Genomic DNA, 21384 nt, shown 5'->3' with positions numbered 1-21384 from the left:
AGCTAGGTCATTTCCTGAACTGTGTTTACACAAGAGCTCTTTGGAGCAAACCCCAGGACTTCAACACCAAAAGACAGAGTGTTGGGACAAGGCCGTGTTTTTAGATTATATTTTCAGAACCCTGACTTGGAAAAAAAGACAATCCATCTTTTTTTGACAGATTCTTTGCAAATGTACATGCAAAGTAATGAAATTAATTCATTCATCAGTTTAATCCCAATGATGAGATGAAATGATTAACAGAAAATACTCTTTAATTTCAATACCTTTTTATGTTTAAAGAGCAAGTTCTGATCCTGGCATGAACACCAAGCTACTGGGCATGGCATGACTCCTCTGCAGCCACACTGCATGATGAGGACCTTCTCTCATGCCACCCCCCACTCTTCTTGTCTTTTTCACTCTCATCATCCATCAAGCCCAGATACAAGCCGTTACCCTACAGGGTAGGACTGACCTAGCAGCCACCCTGGTAAAGCTTCGCCCTGTCGAGGCTCCAGGAGTCCATCACACCACATACCCGAGGCTTTTGTTGAAACAGATTGGACCAAGGACAGGGGACAGTAGTGTTGTTCTTCCTCTCTCTCTCTTTCTCTCTGGCTTAGACATGATGGGAAGCCTGCAGCAGTAATAGGGGGCCTTTGGGTTTGGATGATTAACCAGAGCAAGCAGTGGGTGGAAGCGGTGCTTTAAGGGAGCTGGGTGGCAGGGACTGCCAGGGATTTGGTCACTCTGTGACAGAAAATCTGTAGAGGGGCCAGCGTGGGAAGTTGGCCTAATAAATCACCACTAGGAAAATGAGGCAGTGACCTGAGCAGCTAATTATCGGTTGGTGAATTTATAATTTTCCACATTTTTACAACATGAGGAACTTATTTCGTTAAACAAATTGGGCAAATAGCACGTTTTATTTCTGCGCAAACGAGGCCGACTAAACTTGAAAGAGCCATTCTCACAGTGGAGGGAGTGATAAGAATAACAACACGCTGTTGTGTTCGGTATTAAAGAACCCACCCCCTTGCTTTTCACATTCATGCTTCTCAGGCCTTCATCAGTATGGACTGCCATACTGCTCTTAGTGAAGCGTCTTCAACAAAAGACACTTTAAATAAAGAGACCACGCTTTTCCTGCAGCTCCTTTAAAAAAACAGTCTGACTACGAGGACAGTGGACAAATGTTAATTTATCCATATACATGTACATGGGAGCAAGCTGGATTTTGAGAGGTCAGCTCAACTGTGTGTACTAACTGAAAGCACAAGGGAAGTTTAGCTTCCATAAGTGCAACAACAAGCACTTTAGCATGCATACTGCTTCTGCAAACATTTGTGATAGACTGGGTTATCCTCAGGAGCTCAGGGAATTCAAATTTGTTATTGTGAGAGGATGCCACCTGTATAAGTCCAGTTGTAAAGTTCACTTGTTACTAAATAGTCCAGAGTCAACTGCAAGTGCACAGTGAAAGTGAACAGCAACAATTGTGGCCCGCTGAGTGAACTCCGAGGAGCATAGTGTGCAGAGATTGGCATCTTTCTGAAGGGTCAATAGCTACTTGAAATACCAAATGAGACATCTAATCATGCACAGATGAAAAAGATTATACGAAGTCTGCATTATCACATCAGCTGAATGCAGAGGTGATTCATGCCTACCTGACTGTCAGCTATTTTCAATGGCCAGCATGCAAATATATTTACATGCTAGGTGGTCATGTGATAAAACAGATGCTATGATGTCCGGAATATTACATTTGCATTTGCATTGAGCCTCTCCCCGCAAACTTTGTTCATCGTTGAAAAGAGAATAAAGGCCGAAAACCTTCCATAAACCTAGGTTATTCAGCCAGATATTAGTGTCTTTCACATTAGTTTGATTAACAAACTATTTGGTGCTTAAACTATTCAAAAGAGGCTGGAATTAAAATGCTATACAAGGAGTGCTGTAAGTAAGTAGGCTTCTTACTGGTTTGTCTTTGTTTTCTGGTTGGAAATCAGACTCAAAGATTTGCTTATGCAGGACTTTATGCAGGCCGACTCGCTCTGAATATGCACTCCAGCCATCCCCCTGGCACCTTTACATGCACAAACACAGACAACAACAAGGATTAGCATGCAATGTACAGAACGCTGGTGTTTGTCATTCGGGGAAACATGGAGATCACTGGACTGAAACAAAGTTGGAGAGTTTACCTTCTGGAAACAACCAGCCATGGCTGGGTGTAACTCTTCACGCAATCTCTCACATGTGGATCTAAGTCGCCTCTGAAAGGAAAGGAATGAGAACAGGGGGAAAAAAAATATGTAGACACGCAAATATGCAAGCAGACATTCAAAGACATCTGAAAACCATTAATTCTACGTCTCAGCTTATCTGAGAGTCATGGTCAAGGTGCAAGACACATATGTTTAGCAAGATAAAATGACAAAATAGTTTGAGAAATGAAAGAAAACATTCCAATAAAAGCCTTGTGTCTTAAAGTCTTTCTCTAAGTGATTGTGAAATTGTGTGGACATTATATAAATATTCCTCTCTTTGATGATTTCTGGCTCTTAACTCACCCGTCCTCTGGGACAGAGTGCCGGATGGTACGTCGCTCCTTCTCCACCTGCTCCACCTTCAGGTCATCGTCAGGGAAGTCTCCAAATTCATGCATCAGATCTGAGTCTTCACTTCTTAACTGTGACATCAGGAACTCCTCCAGGTCCAATGGCTCCACTGCGTCATACGCCGGAGGCTGAGAAACCCAGAGGTCATAGATATGAAAGTTAAGTTTTCTGATGGAAGGAGACTAAAGGAATCTTAAGGCATTTTAGCAGCAAATATAATCAAGTAAGCACTAAAGCTTTGCATCTCCAGAGAAATGAATTATTTACTAAAAAAAATTATTATATGTGATTTCTTTAAAGGATTACAAGTATAAGCACCCTAGGTAATGCAAATAAATTAATATTTTGGCTAATGAGTTTGTGCAGGACTTTCGTCATATTATAAGCACAACTTCCAATATATTTTAGATGGAAGTAATGCAGTGGACCAACTGTGAAGATGAAAGAAAATAATACCTTCAGAATTCTTCATAAATCTGAAAAGTGCAGCTTGCAAATATATTACGGCATCTTTACTTTGAATTGAAACTAAACACAGTCGCACAAATTTACTTTCGGAAGGCGGCAGACGAGAGTCTGCTGCGTGCAACTTGATGTCAAAATAAATACCCCTGTCCATTTGGATGCAACTGTAGCTAACTTTCACACCCTCACATGATACTGATCTGAGTGAGCCTAAAGTGAGACGTGGGATCACCATGGCAACATTCAACAACATGAAAGCAAGAAAATATTAGGGCCACAGATTTTCGTCGAATCTAGTCAGGGAAAAAAGTTAATCAGAAAAGCAGGCAAGAGGACCACTGTAACTCTGGAGAAGCTGCAGATATTCACAGCTCAGGTGGGGAATATCTGTTGCAAAGAATAAGCACAACTGGGTGAATGGGTGAAAAATGTTGCAAAGGAAGTAGAGACAAATTCCAAAATATCTGAAGGATTAAAAAGGTGGATATAAAATGCATCAATAAAGCTAGTCTGGTGTACACATCACATTTTTTATATTTTTATTAGTAAAAAGAGAAACCATGGCTCATTTTCCTCCTACTTCATAGTTATTCATTACTTTACGTTGGTCTATTGTGTAAACTGCCAATAAAATACACTGGAGTTGATGGTAGTAATCTGAGAATATGTGGAAAAAGTTCAGCTAGCATGTATACTTGTGTAATTCTCTGTAAACAGTGCAGATTTTTTTTTTAGGAAAAAAAAAAAGGGGGGTAGGACCAAACATGTTGAATCATGATTATTTTCTAATAGCTCATACCTGTCTAGGAACAAAAGACACACAAACAGACATAAATAGTAACTGGAACAAACCTGGCTTGTTTTAGACAGCTGGGCCTTTTCTGCTCTTAGTGAACCTATTTTTAGACAGAAACTCTAAAACCCCACTCTCCTCTCAGGTAGATTAAAAGGAAATCTATAATTATCTCAACATACGGGGATAAAGGCAGTTCTGCACATAGTTAATATAATCACTTCAATACACACTTTAACAAATCCCCAAGATCAATGGTTATGTGAGCCTTTTTTGTAAGGCAACTGGTAGCAAAATGTCCAACTGATTAGGAAAGAAAGTAATCAGGTAAAGCTGGTTATGCTGGTAAAAAGATGAACCTCCAGGAAAGAAACAGAAAATTGGGCAGATTTCCAATCTGTCAACAGGGTGCAGAAGCAGACAGCTTACAGAAACACAACAGTCTCCTTCTGAAATATTAAAAATAGCTTACAAAGGCAATGCACAAATGCAAAAAAGACAAATAGCATCTTCTTGCATATAAATATTTAGAACAGCTTACAAAAAAACAAAAACACCTAAGCTTTTAATCATGCTTATGCTCCTACAAGGGTTTAGGAAAGTATTTTTAAAACTATGTGTAGGGGAGGTGAAAAAAGAAGAGGAAAATAAAAGTACAGAGGTACTATAGCAAATGTCATGCACGCACTCATGAGCAGTATGTGCACAGAGGAGAGGTGGGGAAATCTGCAGCAACAGCACGAGTCATTGTTCTACGCAACTCTTACGGGCAGAGCAAATTCTGTCTGCCTGCAGACATGTTTTTGCACATCCGCACACCCTGAAGCGCATTTCTCTGCAAAACTAATGACACGAGCAGCTGTGCAAGCAAGCTACAAAATAGTAGCAATTTTGAAAAAAGAGCTACGCGGCATAATATTGTGTACACAGGTGAAGCGCCTCGATTCTACAGGGATGGTGTGTGCCTCAACAAGATTCCAAATGAGGCAGTCTTACTCAGAGCTAGAACAATCATCACGGCATAGCTTCTCTCTATTTTAGTGCAGAGCATGAACTCCCCCCCTCCCCCCGCCAAAAAAAAAATTATGAATGCTAATGCATGCATGCTTGTAATCTGTGAATGGTGCTCTGCAGAGTTAACACAAGGGAGAAAGGAAAACTCCTTAAGTATTCAATCAGCTCTCAATGATGATGATCATATTTCTGCAAAATCTACTTCTTAAAGCAGATCGGCCAGATGATACAAACTGCAACCTTTCATGTGCTTCATTATTAGGATAAAAGAGAAAAAAATGCTCCAAGATTCAACATAATGAATTCTCTGATTTAAACATTTTCAGTACACATCAGATATGATTATTCAAGAAACTGATAAATCTTCCAACACTTTGCTATTTGAAATCCACCCCATCAAGCCAGATGAGACTGCAAACAGAAACCGTAGACAAGCTTCATTTTTAAAATGTAGAACTTAATTTAACCTCGCCACAGACATATGAGCGTTTTAGCATAGCTTTAAAGTCTCTGTTAGTACCTGCACGGCTCAAACAGATATGTTAGACTTACCCTGCTCACAACTGAAAAGTGCCACTTTAAAGAGGAAGTGTACAAAATGGCGTAGCCCGGATATGGGAACCTGTACTACTGTTCGTTTCTACTGACGCTGATTGCTCTTTTCTGAAACCAAACCACAAGCTAGCAAACAGATCCTCTTTACATTCATCCTCTTATTCATAGAAGACGAAAACTACAGAGAATTGTGGAGGGAAGCATCCAACATCAGGACCAGTTGGAGCAAAAGATGGCACCATCTGCTTTCTATTATCTTAAATTCAGACTACAAACTTTGAACATGCTTAAAAACCACCAACGCTTTGTAGGAAGTGACATCACTGAAGCGCTCCCATTTTCAACCAGTGTTTCAACACAGGAACAGATTGCACAGGGGCAAACATTAGCAGCACACAATATCATGCAAAGCTTTTCGTTTAATCTCTTCATTTTTGCAGCAAAACTAAAATAACACTCAACCGGCAACACACAGATTTCCAAGCACAACTGCCACAGTGAATATCCCTCACTCATCCCTGAGCTCTCACTGCTGAATAACAAGAAAACCACCGTCCCAGAGATTATGGCATTAAAACCTCTCTCCCTGCATGCCAAATCCAGACATATTAAACATTCGCTCCCCCTCATAAGCTCAAAGGTAAACAGCCCCATCCAGTGCCAGTCGGCAGCCTAGGCGCTGACCCATTTCCCGACTCAAGCAGGTTACAGATTAACAGTCTTGGATGCCAGCAGGTGGAGGTGGAAGAGTGGGGTGAAGGGTCTAAGTAGTGCAACCGAAACCACGTCAGCTGAGAAGCTCAAGGATCAAACCCACGGAAGTATAACAGGGTTTCAGCTAAGTCACGCTACAGATATGTCAGGAGACTTAGCACTTAAGAGCTTTGGTAAACTTTTGAGTGACAAAAATGTAGAGCAGCGGAGTAGGATGAAATGACAGAGAAAAGCCAGGATAAAAAAAAAGAAAACAAAGAAGAAGGAAGTGGAAGATAAAACACTGGAAGGCAGAGACAGGGACTCAAAGGGTGCCACAGGAAATCTTGAAGCGTAGTGTGGGAACCAATCCCTGCACAGGATTAGACTGCATCATTCTGTTTATTTGCTCAGAAGAGCTGTGATAACAACCTGCTATGCTCCAACCTGCAACGGTGCCATTCACTCCTATGTAGAAAGAAATCCAGAGTTTTCTAAACCATGTTTAGGAAACATGTATTGTTATCAAGGTACATCTCACTGAATTACAATAATATGAAAAAGATTATGCATTTCAGAAATTCGGTTTAAAAAATAAAACTCGTGTAGATGTTTTTACACTGTGTGATATATCCTAAAGAATTTATTTCAATTATTTTTGAATAATGATGGTTTAGAGCTGATAAAAAAAAAATCAGTTTCTGAGCAAATACAAACAATTCATAATACCAAAAATACATAATACCAAAAAATAAAGGATCTTGCATACAGAAATAAAGGGCATTGACTCAATACTAGTTGAGGCTCCTTTTACATTAATTAATGCATTAATGCAGTGTGGCATGGAGGTGATTAGCCTGTGGCTCTCCTAAGGTGTAATGGAGGTTACGCCTATGCCATATAGTCTATGGCATAGATTGTTATTGCATTTTAGGTCAGACAAATTTGCTGTTCAATTAATACCTCATTTAAGGAGGCATTGGTACTTTTGGCAAAATGGGTAGGTGTCAAGTCCTGTTGGAAAATGTGAAAATCAGCATTCACATATAGCTTGCCAGCAGAGAGAAACATGAAACTTTCTGATAGATGTCTGTGCTTTATTTGGACTTAAGAAGACAAAGTGGACCAACACTAGCAGATGACCTACCTCCGTTGCCCATCATGGATTGCAAAAACTGTCTGTCCCTCTCAGAAATGTAGCTCCCAAAGATAAGAGCAAAATGTACCCTCATCTAAAAAACAAAGAACTTTGGATCACTCAGAAACAGTCTGTTCCTTCTTCTCTTGAGACCAGATGAGAAACTTCTAACATTTTTGCTTCAGGAGTGACTTAATACAAGGAGTAGAACAACAGCAGGGGTGTCAAACTGCAGTCCTCAAGGGCCGCTGTCCTGCAGTTTTTAGATGTGCCACAGGTACAAAACACTGGAATGAAATGGCTTAATTACCTCCTTCTTGTGTGAGGCCTGCTAATGACCTAATTATTCTATTCAGGTGTGGTGCAGCAGAGGCACATCTAAAAGTTGCAGGGCAGTGGCCCTCCAGGACTGGAGTTTGACACCTGTGATTGTAGAGCATGAATTAGATAGATGTGTATGTGGTGGAGCTCGCTGACTCCGGTCCAGTCCACACTTTGTGAATCTCTTCTGAACTCTTAAAATGGTCTTTTTTTACTTCTCAACCTACTAAAGACTGCAGACACGTGTGCATTGTTTTCTACCAAAGCTGTTCTTCCATCCAACATTCTATTAAAATGTTTGGAAAGCGTTCTGATCTACTAGCTCCATCAGGAAAGATGTCTTTTTTTCCTTCTGAATGATTTTATTTGCCATCTTCTGAACAACAGACAATATTGCATCATTAAATATAATTAAAAATTGATTTTGTTAAACAACAAGATATTGTGTAATCATTAACTTTAAGTCATAAAAATGTGAATGAACAATAGTAAACAGTTGAAACATGTCACTATTTATGAGGAGTCCTTTTAATATGCAAGTTGTGTATTTCAAATTGAATTAGCAAAATAATTTTACTTTTTAATTATTTAGCATGTTTACTCGACAGACCTGCTTATTCCCATCCACTGTGATGATTCAAACAGTCGTCTTTGCTAAGGCATTTTCTTGTTTTGTTGCAGATTTTTTGGGACTTAAAGTATAATCTCCAAGACTAGACTCTGCACTGAGTCAGTCTTTCTCCAGGCTAATGACAGTAAAGAGGATGTGAGGATGATACGCTTACAAACACTAAAGCTGTTAGAGTGCTGCATTAGGGGCAAAAAATTCTGCAAACCATAACAATATTACAACAGATTATTGGCATGAAACATTTACAATGTTTTAGTGTGATGATCCTTAAAGTTCATATTAAATAGCAAGAAAAGCAATAAAAAACATCAGTGAAAAAAAAATATTTCATTTCCTTGCATGCAGTTATGCTACCTCAGAATTAGTTGAATATTTTAAAGGCATACTTTAAGATGATGATGTGGGATATGAGGAGAATAAACAGGTTTGAACTCAAACACTAATGTATTATTTTCCTACAGAACGAAACTCACCACATTGACGTAGGCCGTGGGAGACGAGCTGGAGTTGGACCGACTGTGATATAAGCCATAGTTCCCAATGAAGTTCCGTCTAACCTCTGCAGAAGTGTGCCTGGAATGCAAATAAGAAACAGATATTTATAAGGCCTTTCTGCCTTATGATTGTAAGGCACAAAAAAGGAAATTAGCATAATTTATCTGAGCTATAGATATAACAAGAAATTAGCTTCTTTTCAGCCAACACACCATATGCAAATACTCTAGGTTGCGTTGACAACAACACTCCCTGGTTTGGAAGTTGACACTGAGTGAAGACTTTCCTCATCTGTGGAATGTTTGAAAATAAGTCAGACAAGGCAACAAACTCTGTTTTGGGAGAAATTGTTGTTTCATTTTACTTTAGACTTTTATTACGAGAGTTTACTAAAACAAATATTCAGCTGTTGTCATTCTTACAAGAAAACTGGAGCTGGTCAAAAATCGATCACAGATAAAAAAAAATAATATCATTGTTTAAAAGACAAAATCTTACAGTAGTGCATTTCTGATTTGATACAGATTCAGACTTTACAAAAAAAAATAAAAAATTCTGAAAACTTCATCCACTTCCTTCAGAAAGAATATATCTTTAAATAATATTAGATCCAATTTTGGTCTAAAACACATTGTGTTCCATTAATTTCTGAGTTGGATTATCTATGCTTTTGCTTCCACTAGCAGATTTCCATTGACATTGACATGCTTTGTCAAGTTGAAAATAAACCAGCTTTGGATTAAATGATGGCGTTCTGATTCAAGGGTCAAACCAAGCAGGAAATCAACATGACAGACGGATAAAGGAGTATTCAGAAATGTTGGGTAGACAGTGTTTGTCTGTGCTTTCCAAGAGCTACCCCTATAAAAGGAAGGGAGAACAAGAACTGGGAGACAGTGCCCCAGTTTGTTCCTCACATTCCATATCCTCAGAGTGGGTTCATCGTCTATTTTTTCATAATTAATCTACCATGCCATGGGAGATTGACCAAACCTTCCACAAAAAATCCTTTACTTGTTTCATCTAATTAAAAAATATATATGTTGTCTGCATATTAACAAAGGTTTGATAAGTGCCTATGTTAGCATGTTCAAATGTCAGAAGTGCTTTACTGTGATACATCCACACAGCAAATATTTAAAGGGCAAAAGACTTGAGCAAATGGGTCACGCTGCTGGCTGCTTCCCCTGTGGTCAGTCTCATGAGTTTGTTAAGCCTGTTGCAACATAACTGTTACTAATTATCTCCACAAACCACAAACAACAAAATGTTAGGAGAGAGTGTCAGGACACTAAAATCTATGAAGCTGTAGTAAAACACATTATGTGCAGATCAGAAAGACAGCTTCATTCAGCTTCGTTCGCATGTAAACACAGTTAATATTATATAAGATTCAATATTGCTTATATCAAGGTGTTCAATTCCTGTTCCACTGTCCCTATAAATCATGTTACAAGCTGAGTCAGTACAGAAAAGGTCAAGGCATGGGTGGTGTGCAAACAAATCTACACAAAGAGCAAAGTCCAGCAGGCCAGTGGTATTTATTCAAACACATAGCCATACTGCCACTGAAATAAAATGGTTGAATAAAAAGATTAAAGACAACGATTAGCAAAACACCACTGCAAACTAAGATTAAAACAGTTCTACGGGGTGAGCTCAAGAAATAAAATGAGATCATAAAGCTATTATTACCATGGACAAAAAACAGCACATACACACACATTCTGTTTCCACAAGAATCCTTCGGTGCATTGCAATTACAAGGCCAAACGATGAAGCTCTGCAGCTTGTACGAATGCAAAAGTTGCTTTGAAATCATCAGAACCCACCACAGCAGTGCGCACACACAGTCTTACAACCTGACTCTGCAAACACAGTGCTGTTGGTCACTTAACTGGTTTATTGAAGCAGCATGTTTGCACCTTGCACCAAAGCAGACTAGCTAATGATTGTGTCAGGAACTTATTATGCTCTTCAAGCTCACCGTATACTTTTTATGCTTCTGATTTCTGAGAGGAATGCCACAACCTTACAAAAGTATGTACACACCTTGTTGGTCTATTACAGAAATTACAAGTAAAATACCCCGAGGTGTGTGGTTGTAGTGTCAAAATATGCGCTAACGTTTAAGAGAATTGAATATTTAAGAAAACTAAAATTTAAGAAAGGTTCAAGTCATTTGTGGTTTGTGCCCTACAAGACTCATACAGTGTTTATAAGAAGTATCCATTCCCTGATCTAAGCAGATTTACACATTAACCACATTCCTTCCATTTCTTGATGACTTAACTGAACTTCATAGGATGCTCAGTACCTTAGAATTTTTTTTGTACCCATCTCCTGAGTGATACTTTCAATAACTCTTTCTCTGATCTCCTTGGAGTGTTCTGATGTCTTCATACTGTAATCACAGCCAGAAATACTGATTAACCAGTGCATGGACCTCCCAGACACAGATGTCTTTGGACAACAATCACTGCATTCAGAAAATCTCCATTCTACCCCTTATGAAACCACTAGCTCTAATTGGTTGGACCTCTGTTGAATTAGGTCAGTCATTTTGAAGACGGTAAGTGATGCAATCAGTTATTTTTGTGTCAAATATTCATAGTTATTTTGTAAATGATTTTGTTGCAAATGCCAAATTCTGTTGATTGTGGTTGATTTGCAAAAATCAATGAAAAGGGTGAAACATTCAGAGAAGTGAATATTTTTTATAGGCCTTCCTTGTATTTAGTCAAAATGACTTGTCTTTGAATTATAAATCTGCTGCTAGTATAATTTACCAGATCAATATGAAAATGTATACTTTTAGATATGTTATTTTTTCTAGTTTATCCTGTTAACACAAAAACTTTGAAACAAAAACAAAAAAATTTTAATAATGGTTTATTCTTTGTTGCTTAAGTTGAGTTTTTCTAAATGACAACTAAAAATCTGAAAGACAGTTTATAACATGACTCCCCAAGAAGACATCCTTAGTGCAAAGTAATATCCTAACAACACTGGCATTAATTCCTTTCTGCATGTTTCATCAGTCCTACAAAGACCAAAATGATTCAACCTACAATTTAATACAAGTCATGTACAAAATGTCTAATTTGTAGGCACAAAATCTTGCAGGCATGCACAAGGGAGATTGTTAGGTCACAAACAATGACTGACATCAGGGGCCTATCTATAAAAAGACCAGGGAATGAAAACTGTAATCAGCTCTTGCCAGTAGAACCAAGCTGACATTATTTTACCACTGGTAAGCAAACAGATTGTGACAGCAGGCAACAGCTGTCTCTCTCTTCAGCGGGCCTCTCCCTGGGCATCTTTTGTCACATAAAAGCTAAGCTCCAGTCAAGAGGATAAAAACAAAAGCTTTGGATTTTGTCATCTTACCAAAAGCAGCTTGCATCGAAACTTCTGGGGAAAAAAAAAAAAAAAAAAAAAACACGAGTTCTTGCGAGGATCCAAACCCAGAGTCAAGACTTCAAGTGAAGGAGTATTTGACAATCAGAAGTACATCTGGAGCTTTTGGATGACAGGACAAGAAGTCCATGAGATCTATGAATGAGGTCAAAACCCCACTGCCAAAAGAAAAGGAAAAAAAAAGTGTAACCACTTTGGTCTAAAAAAGCTGCTGCTCCTGGGACATTAAACCTCATCAAAACACAAAATCTCTGCCTTACTGCAAATCTCTGAAAATAGTCAAAGTGGCACTCTCTAAAATGCACACTTCATCACTGTTCTTTCAATGACATGATGTCATTTGAACTTAAAAAGAAAGTAATAAAAACATGAATCTTTCAACAAATCAGACACTCTAGATAATTAAATTGAAAATATGTGAATTGGTCATGTTCACAAGTCAAGTCTTAGATTTCCGTCTTATTGGATGAAATCCTCATTTCTACAGGGTATGTATTTAATCTCTGCAATAATTATTCAATAATAACAGGGATGTCACAATTTCAAAATTTTGCATTACATGTTTGTATTGTATGTAATTTTTTACCATATTTATCAATATTGTCATCAGAAATGTATTGCACTAAACATAAAAGTCACAATAAAGGAATTCACAAATAAACTACAGTCTTTTATGGCAGTGGGTTTCTGATATGTGCGACATGGGCAACCGCCCATGGTGGCATCTTGTGGGGCCAATGCATCCTCCAAGTCTCAGACTGGAGTACCTGTCTCTGATATCTGAAATCACTACCTTGCTCCAGCACTCACCACTCTGTATACAGTGGACTCAGTTATAGTCAATAGCAATCAGCCTTTTCCTGACCAATATTGATTATGAGGTCTGACTTGCTAATTCTGGCCAATCTCAATGTTGTTTTTCAGGACAATAAGACATACAAGCTCATTTTTTCAAACAGACAGATGGCTCTTTAGAGAACTGGACAAGGAACGATGTCTGATAATGCTGATATTTTTATCCTCCATTTTTGTTCTGAATAAATAATCAGACCTGAAAGATACTTTTATTTTCCCATTCTTTCAAAAAAAAAAAAAAATTCAGACCATGCGAGAGCCTCGTGGCAATATACCGGGCATGTGCAAAAGCAAAGCAGAGCATTTTTAACAATAATTTCAATCTATGCACAGCTTTCATGTGAAATATTTATGGCATGTAGACCATATCCTTCACCTCTCCCTAGTTTAGATAAACTTCAAACTATTAAGCTTTAAGATTTTAAGAACCCGCTTGTGAAATCCAACGCTGCGATGATGACAGCATGAGACTGTCCCTGGAGGACAAATTCCTAAAATGATCATCCGTCGTTAAAGTGGTAAGATTTCCAAAATGTGTCAGGAAATTTTCCATGAAACCTCATCTCAGCATATGCTGTGAGCCTAAAATCATCTACTATGCATCTGCGTAGAAACAAGCTGGGAGCTTTTTGTTATGTCACACATGGCAGGCCTACACTTGCTGTTTGAGAGCATGGTGGGCTCCTGTCAGCGTTTCTGGCACCATTCCCAAACCTCTTCTTCAAGCTGAATGTGAACCATCACTGCTTGTTTGGGGCTTTTGTTTTATAAAATGTTTATAAGTTGAAAATGTGGTGCTTTAAAGTATGTTTTTTTTTCTCTACATACCACTTCATCCTACTGCCACAATATTTAGGTACTTGTAAGTCAGATATGATTTTGAATTAACATTTACATTTTCCCTGAGGCACTGAACTCAGAGACATTTAACATACTTCTTAAACCACTCTCAGGCTTCTTAGTCACACACACATTAAAAAAGGTAAACCTCCTTGGGATAATGACTTAAACCTTCTATTTTACACAATGCTAAAAGACGCATTTCTTTAAATTGTGAGTTTAACATTTGTCCACTTGCCCATCTGTTGCTGTTTCAGCTGTTGTTGAACTCGAGAGCTCCTTCAGTGACAGACTGCTGCATCCTAGGTGCACACAAGTGCTTTATTGCAGGTCCTGCCTTCAAGCACCTGTATGATTTTATTACCATGACTGTTCCAAACAAACTCAAAATGTTATTGCTGCTATCTGAGTATGTTATTTTAATCAGTGTACAGAATATTTTTTTCTTCTGTTGTAAATTTGTTCTTGATGCACAGTTTTTGTTTGTTGTTGTTTTTGGGGTTTTTTGCCTTAACATATATGTGTTCCAACTTACTTTAACTTGCTGCTGTGACATCTGAATTTCCCCACTCCTGGACAATAAAAGATACTTCTAATCTGTTAAGGTCATACATAGAAACTAACCTACAATGCTAAACTCGAAACTGGCCCCTACAATCTCCAGCAGAAATGGAATGCCAATATGATATCTGCTCCAAATACAAGAAAATATTTTCTACAAGAAATCAGAAACATTTAATGGTGCACAGATACTTCTTAAAAATGTAACATAATAAAAGTGTTGGAATTGTTTCATTGTATCCAGTTAATGGTTTATTATTTTAGTTTTTAATATATTTGTATTTTTGTATATGTACTTCATTTGCTCATTGCATGACTATAAAGATTTATTTTAAAGCAATTATATGGTGACTTTTATTCCTCAGGCGTGAAACTTTCAAGAAGCTGGTCCTTTATTATTTATTTTATTTTTACATTTTAAAAATAACTTAGCTTTTTTATCAAAGAGAGAGTTTTATTCATCCATCAATTTGCTACTCACATCCAATTATCTATAAAACAAACCAAGCGGATAATTCTGCTCTAAAGACAATATAAAAGTGGCTGAATGATTGTACTTCTTTCCATTGTTTGAATAATCATTTTTGTTTGTTTGTTTGTTTAATAAATTTTCGGTTTTGTTTATATTTATTCAATTTGCATAATATAATATTATTTAAAAAACGCAAAGACTTTTATATCATTTTAAATTTTTTCCATTCAGTTATCTTTCAAACAGAACTGAAGTGAGAGAAATTAATGTCCTCTAAACTTTATGCACTGTAGCCTTAATCTAAAAAGATTAACAGTTTGGGGGAAGACTTCTATTATTATTTGCTGGTGAATTCCTAAAATATAAATGATAATGCCTTAGATCAATGTAAACATGTAACAAAACTATTGGTTTTACTCCTAACGAGTCAGTTCCTGAGGGAATTTGTTCTGAAAACCGTCTGCAGTCCTATTCGTTTGTCTACGAGAGGAGTGTTTCCCTAAACCTTAAAATCCTTCTCCTTAGAATCAAACTTCTCTCTTTTAATCTAAGCCAAGAAGAAAAGACAAGAGATCAAGAAAAGCAGAGTGGCATACACAAGAAAAGTGAGAGGACCACATAGATGGCCCCCTCTGCCCGTCTCATCCTATCATACGTCTCCAAACTTAATGGGTCTTACTGCTATCAGTAGCATCACAACTCAACTTCCTCTCGAAGGAAGGCACACACTAACATAGCCATCATTTGCAAGAATTGTGTCGCTGGAGGCTTCAAGTGAAAACCAGGGTCCAAAGGAGACTTTCATAAAAACAAAGGCAGAATTTGCTTAAAGTCTCTTGGATTTGAAGGCGTTGTCTTTTACTGAGCAGTACCAGGGCGGCCCACCAACAGACCCGGTGGTCAACAGATGACATATGCCGAAAACCCATAGGAAATCAGATGAAACACAATCCAGAGCCCCCCTCTCCACTTAGAAGTATTGAACAATAGAGGCTGCATGCCCACAGCTGTCCTCACACCTGTTACCATACGCTCTTAAATCACATCAAGTTCAAATGAGAGATTATTAAATATTTACTACTTTTCCCAGCTAAACTCAGCAGGCATCTCTTGTATGATGAATGTCTTGCATTTGTTAACAGGCAAACTTCTTCTCCATTCCCCTTTTTTTCGGCGCCTATATCAAGAAACGCATTTCCTGTCCTAACACTGAAAAGTGAAGTGATACCAGTGAGTGATGGTGTGTTCTCAGTTTGCAGGATTTCCTTCGCACACGCCTAGCTGACAGAAAGATGTGGAGGCAAGGAGGTGCTCCTGAGACTATACAATATTTTATGGGGTGTATAAACAAAAGATTGTTTCAGCCTGATAAGCACAATGCAACCATGTCTACAAATGTGTATCAGCATAAATGATAAGAAAAAGATATTTTCATCTTACTCTAATACTAGAGTTTCAACTTGTGTCTGCTGTTCCTCTTTGTGACTGAATGGCTTACTTTCCAAGTTCCCTTTGGTTTATTGCTGTATTTATCAGCTATTTGACCAATGCACCCAAAGCTTAAAATTAAATCAATGAGATATGTTTACTTCGTTCATCAACTTCAACTTCTAAAAAGGCCCCTCAGTGGGATCACTACTCCCAAAGCAACATAAAAAAAAAAACAGATTACAGTTTACAGTTGAACTCGGGGACAAAAACACTACATGTGGAAGCATGTCCTGTGGGCTGATAAACTAAATTTGAAATAAACTAAATTTGAAGTGTCTGATAATCTTTGTAACATTTGGAGAGGAAAAGGGGGAACTTGCATGACTTGGAACACCTTCCCAACTGTCAGGTACGAAAGGGACAACATCATGCTGTAGGTGTGTTTTCCTGCAGGAAGGACTGGTGCACCTCACAACATCATCATCATTGTAAGAAAATATTGACACGACATTTCAAGACAAGATTAGGGGAAAAAGAGCTCTTCAAAATAAACAACTGTGCTAAACACACAACCAAATTAATTACAAAGAGGTCTAAGGAAACAAAGGTGTTGAAGCTGCCGTCACAAAGTAATAATCAGCAACACCCAGAAATGTTCTGGGTGTTGCTGATTGAACGAGTGTGTGAGTGCGGTGGCTAACAAAACTGACTCACTTGCACAAGTTCAGTCATAAGAAATGACACAACTGCAGCAAACTTGTGAGAAACTTGTGGAAGGATATCCAAAATGTTGGACCCAAGCAATAGAGTTCAAAGATAAATCTAGAAGAAACTAAGGAAAAGTATGCCAACTTCTGACCAACATGCTGCCAGATAATCGGGGGACAGCTATAAGACAATTTCCAAAAAGTCTAAATCTGATCTAAAATGAGAAAAGATTATTTATAAGTGGTAAAAATGTATAGCAGTTACCAAGTAGCAAATTCATCCTGAAATCGGACTTGTGATGTGATGTCTAAATGCAATGCTTAACATAAAAAGACTGTCTGTCTGACAACTAATTCTTGGCTAAAAGTGGGTCATCAACACAACAACAAACTGAATGAAATGCTGTGGCGGGGCTAAACCAGAAAACCACAATGAACCAACATAACGTAACAAAGAGCAAGCCAAAAGTGTCCTTATACAATGTGAGAGCATGACAGTCAAATAGAAGAACATTTTTTTTGTTGTAATAACATTTTACAAATCATACACTGTATCTTGTTTTATTTTTATCCACCTTAGTAGTTTGTAAACATTAGGTTTACCTTAAAACAGTAAAACAAAATCCACAAGGAAGTGGCGCTGCACTAGTCAGAGTCACTGTTTTCCTGTGACATGGCCATGGATGAGTGTCTGATTCATGGGAAATGAATCACTCTGATAGAATAGAATAGAATAGAATAGAATAGAATAGAATAGAATAGAATAGAATAGAATAGAATCCTTTAGCTGTCCCTTTGTGGGAAAATGTAACTGTAACCGCAGCAATAAACAAATAAAATAGAAACTGCATAGTAATATCAAACAAAAGATAACTAAAATTCTAAATAAATAGCAAATGTAGAAGATGTAGATTTTAAGAAAGATTTTAAGATGATTTGGATAAAATAAAATAAAAAAAAATACAAAATGTGTTGTCCAATTGTTGATCATTGAAACCTGAGTAAGAAGAGCAGAAATGTAAACAGCTTATTGAGTGAGAAACAGCTGCAGGGAGGAAAGACCCACTATAATGCTCTTATGTCCGTTTAAGATGCAGAAGCCTGTTACTAAAGGAGCTCTCCAGTGCTGTAACATGCAACGAGTGGGAGAGGTTGTCCAGGAGGGAGTTCCTATTCTTTACCCTTCACCACCTCCACTGGGTCTAGAGGGGAATCCTAGGACTCACCTGGCCTTCCCGATTAGTTATCAAATTGCATTACAGCACCAATAATAGCAGCACTTGCTCAAGCCACAGCAGATGCATAAATAGTTTAACATACAAGTGTGCAGCCTTTATCAGAGGTTTTCTTATCTCATGTTATATTTCCTCAAGCTTGTTTGCACTATAGCATTTCCAAGGAGATAACATGGAAACATGTGGGGCTACTTTCTAGAAAGCATTCCTGGCAGAAATAAATTCTCCATTATCTGACAACTCTTCTCTATCTAATTTTTACAGATTTGCTCACTGATAAGAGTTTAGCAGCTAAACTCTTATCTTATAAAGTCCGTCTTTTGTTCTGACATGAGGTATTTGCAGTGCTCTAAAAAGGAAAATTATACTTCCACCTTAAACATTTTTACACTATAGCTTATTTCATTGGGATTTTATGTGAGAGGTACGCAGTGCATAGTCAGCAAAGGAAACGGGTACATATTTTTTTAAGCAAATAAAATGTAGAAATGCTTGGCTAGCATATCGCACTTACCCCCACTTACTCTGACACCCCTAAATAAAACCTTAAGGTGCAACTAACGGCCTCCAGACGTCACCAAAATAGTAAATGTGAGTCTACCTGTGGTTAATGTCAGAATAAGTACAGCTGTTACGTGAAGATCTCAAAAAAAACACCGCAGATAAGTTAGAGGTGACGTGAACAAACTTAAAGCAGGTTAAGATAAAATAACAACTGCAATAAGAACATCTTTGTTGAGAGAAAGCAACCAGATCCCTGATTTAAAGCAACATAAAACATTAAGAAACTGCAACAGCTAAAAATCTCTTATCTGCTAATCGGTGCAAACTGCAGAGTTTTATTGCATTCAAATGGTCCAGTGAGGCTTAATGAAACTACACAGTCAATATACATAAATCTGCTCAAACACCTTGCAATGCTACAGTACCACATGGTCTAGGCAGCCCAGATGCTGGCTCATCACTGCATTCAGGCTCTGGCCCAACTTCTCTCTGATCTCCCAACCGCTGAGCTCAGCTCTGCACAGCGCAGCACAAAAACAGAGAACCGCGATTTCTCCTGGCTATTTCAATCAAGAATGCAGCTCTATTATTACTGCGCATGGGGAAACAAAGAAGCGATCCCACGGACCGCTGACAAACTCATTCATTTGCGACTACTGCAAAGAATTATTACTTTCACTGCAACAAACCAAAAGGGAGAAAAGGAAAATACTTTGGAATCAATACGAAGAAAACATAACCCCTCCTCTATTTATCCACTTTCACAATGTGAATGAACTCCAGTGCACTGTCAGACTTCTGCAATATTACACAGAACACACACGCTTTTGAGTCACTGCAGGTCTAATCATAACAGAAGTAAAAAACAGAGAAGGAACAGGACACAATAGACTTCCATATGCATACTTCCTTCCCACCTGGTCAGCTTCACAGTAGGAACTATGATCACACATCCCTCATTTATACCAATTCTCTGGACTTGTCAGAGCTAACTCACCACAGGAAATGATCACATTAGAATCTGCATGGTCAAGAAGAGGAAATGACACTCATGGACAGATGTAAAGCACAAGGTTTGCTTCCTAAATGTATACCATTATCTGGGACAGAAAAAAAAATCTAAATAAGAGTGAACTTGTGAAAGATAGCATTATCAATATTACCAAGCCTGTTATAACAGGTCTTAATAAGGCTTCCATAGTAAAGTTGGCGAAAAGTTGGGACAGTTGATAGCCCTTCAGGCTGCCTTTTTCCGGGGCAGAGTGAATCAACCTGCAGCTTTTATTATTCACAACATGTGGCTGCCTGCTCCGCGTTGAACAAACTGCACCCTCCCATTATTTCTCGGCAGTTTTGCATTCACTCTTTTCATCCCGAAGGATCAAAACAAATCATAAGGATTTTTTTTTTTTTTTTCCTTACCTGTTGATCTTCAGAGCGAAAGCCCGTCGCTCTGCGCTGCCGAGAGAAGCCATGCGCGGGTCTGACGTCCAGTCCAGCGGATCCGGCTGTGGCGTTTCCTGGCGGTGTCGCCTCGCCCACCTCCTCGCTGTTACTGCTTCCCCTCCTACTGATCAACTGTCAGAAGCTCATTTGAGCTGCTGCTGCGGCGGCGGCGGCGGCAGCAGCAGCTGCCCGGGGTGGAAACTTCCGCATGTGCTTTGAGGTATCCCGTCGAGGGAGTTAAGTGCGAGATAGAGGGAGTCAGACTGACACCGGCGGCGAGGCAGAAGGAGGAGGAGGAGGAAGAGAATGGGACAGACAGGGTGGATGCATGAGGCACATGCGCTCCCTCGCTGCTGACATGAGCGTTACCAGACATTTATTTATTTATTTATTTATTTATTTATTTATTTATTTATTTACTAGATTGATTTACTAGATTGATTTATTTGAAATTATTTACTACAGTCCTCAACACAGCAAGACTAAAACACTAAAATACTCATTTAATGTCAAACATGTTACCTTCTCAAGAGTTTTTGCGATTAAGCGCAGTTTTTCCCCCCAACTCAAACCGCACTGTCTATATATATTTTGTACAAACCGCTTACTAATTAAAATTGCTAATTTGTCATCTTGCTCTGCCTGTGTTCCTTGAATACAAAAGAGTAGGCTACCACAGAAATTTCTTACAATATGGTTTTTGTTTTATATTTATTTGTATATATTTATTTATTTATTCATTTATTTAAAGTACGGACCCCCGTTATGCGTAACAGTTTAAAATGGTTTAACGTAAATAAAAATGGAAATAGTAATAAAAGTTATCTTTCTTATTTAAAAGGCATTTGAGGCATGTTGGAAAATCTTACTTCACCCCAAGCTGCCTTTTGTGAGTGTACTGCGCAAAAGTCTTACCTACTTTTGCATATTAGTATTTTAAAGTGGCCTGACTAATTGCTGGATTTCAGATGACGTAGCACCGACGTCACCCAATGCAGATGGAGGGCCGGAAGTAAATTCAAGCCATTTATTTCTGTTGATCCAGCATCAAAATGTCTGAAATCTGTGTCCTGTACGGTTGTTCCAACCGTTCTAATAGAGAGAAAGGTAAATGTTATTTTCGTGTTTCGAAGGTAGTTGGTCACAAGGGGTGGGAAGTAACGAAGTACAAGTACTTCGTTACTGTACTTAAGTACAGT

General features: G+C 38.3%; 1 protein-coding gene across 5 annotated transcripts in view; it reads right to left on the bottom strand.

Annotated features, from left to right (window-relative positions):
• dock8 (dedicator of cytokinesis 8) overlaps positions 1 to 20472 on the bottom strand; it is a 65651-nt gene extending 45179 nt beyond the window's left edge. For 2 of the 5 annotated variants that reach the window (XM_016669528.1, XM_016669529.1), the window contains exons 1-6: positions 20162 to 20472; positions 11029 to 11115; positions 8690 to 8789; positions 2559 to 2734; positions 2190 to 2261; positions 1963 to 2071 (exon numbers count right to left, since the gene is read on the bottom strand). In XM_016669528.1, coding sequence (XP_016525014.1) covers positions 1963 to 2071; positions 2190 to 2261; positions 2559 to 2734; positions 8690 to 8789; positions 11029 to 11115; positions 20162 to 20214 — 597 coding nt within the window. In that variant the 5' untranslated portion in view covers positions 20215 to 20472. Of the gene's footprint in view, positions 1 to 1962; positions 2072 to 2189; positions 2262 to 2558; positions 2735 to 5430; positions 5522 to 7273; positions 7532 to 8689; positions 8790 to 11028; positions 11116 to 20161 lie in introns of those variants that run through there. The other 3 variants (XM_007548168.2, XM_007548170.2, XM_007548171.2) reach the window with 3 other exon arrangements.
• Positions 20473 to 21384: the final 912 nt, after the last annotated feature.

This window comes from Poecilia formosa, unplaced genomic scaffold (genome assembly GCF_000485575.1).
Source record: "Poecilia formosa unplaced genomic scaffold, Poecilia_formosa-5.1.2 Scaffold25, whole genome shotgun sequence".
NCBI lineage: Eukaryota > Metazoa > Chordata > Actinopteri > Cyprinodontiformes > Poeciliidae > Poecilia > Poecilia formosa.
The sequence above is the reverse complement of the archived record's forward strand: the minus strand, read 5'-3'. Positions and strand labels throughout refer to the sequence as shown.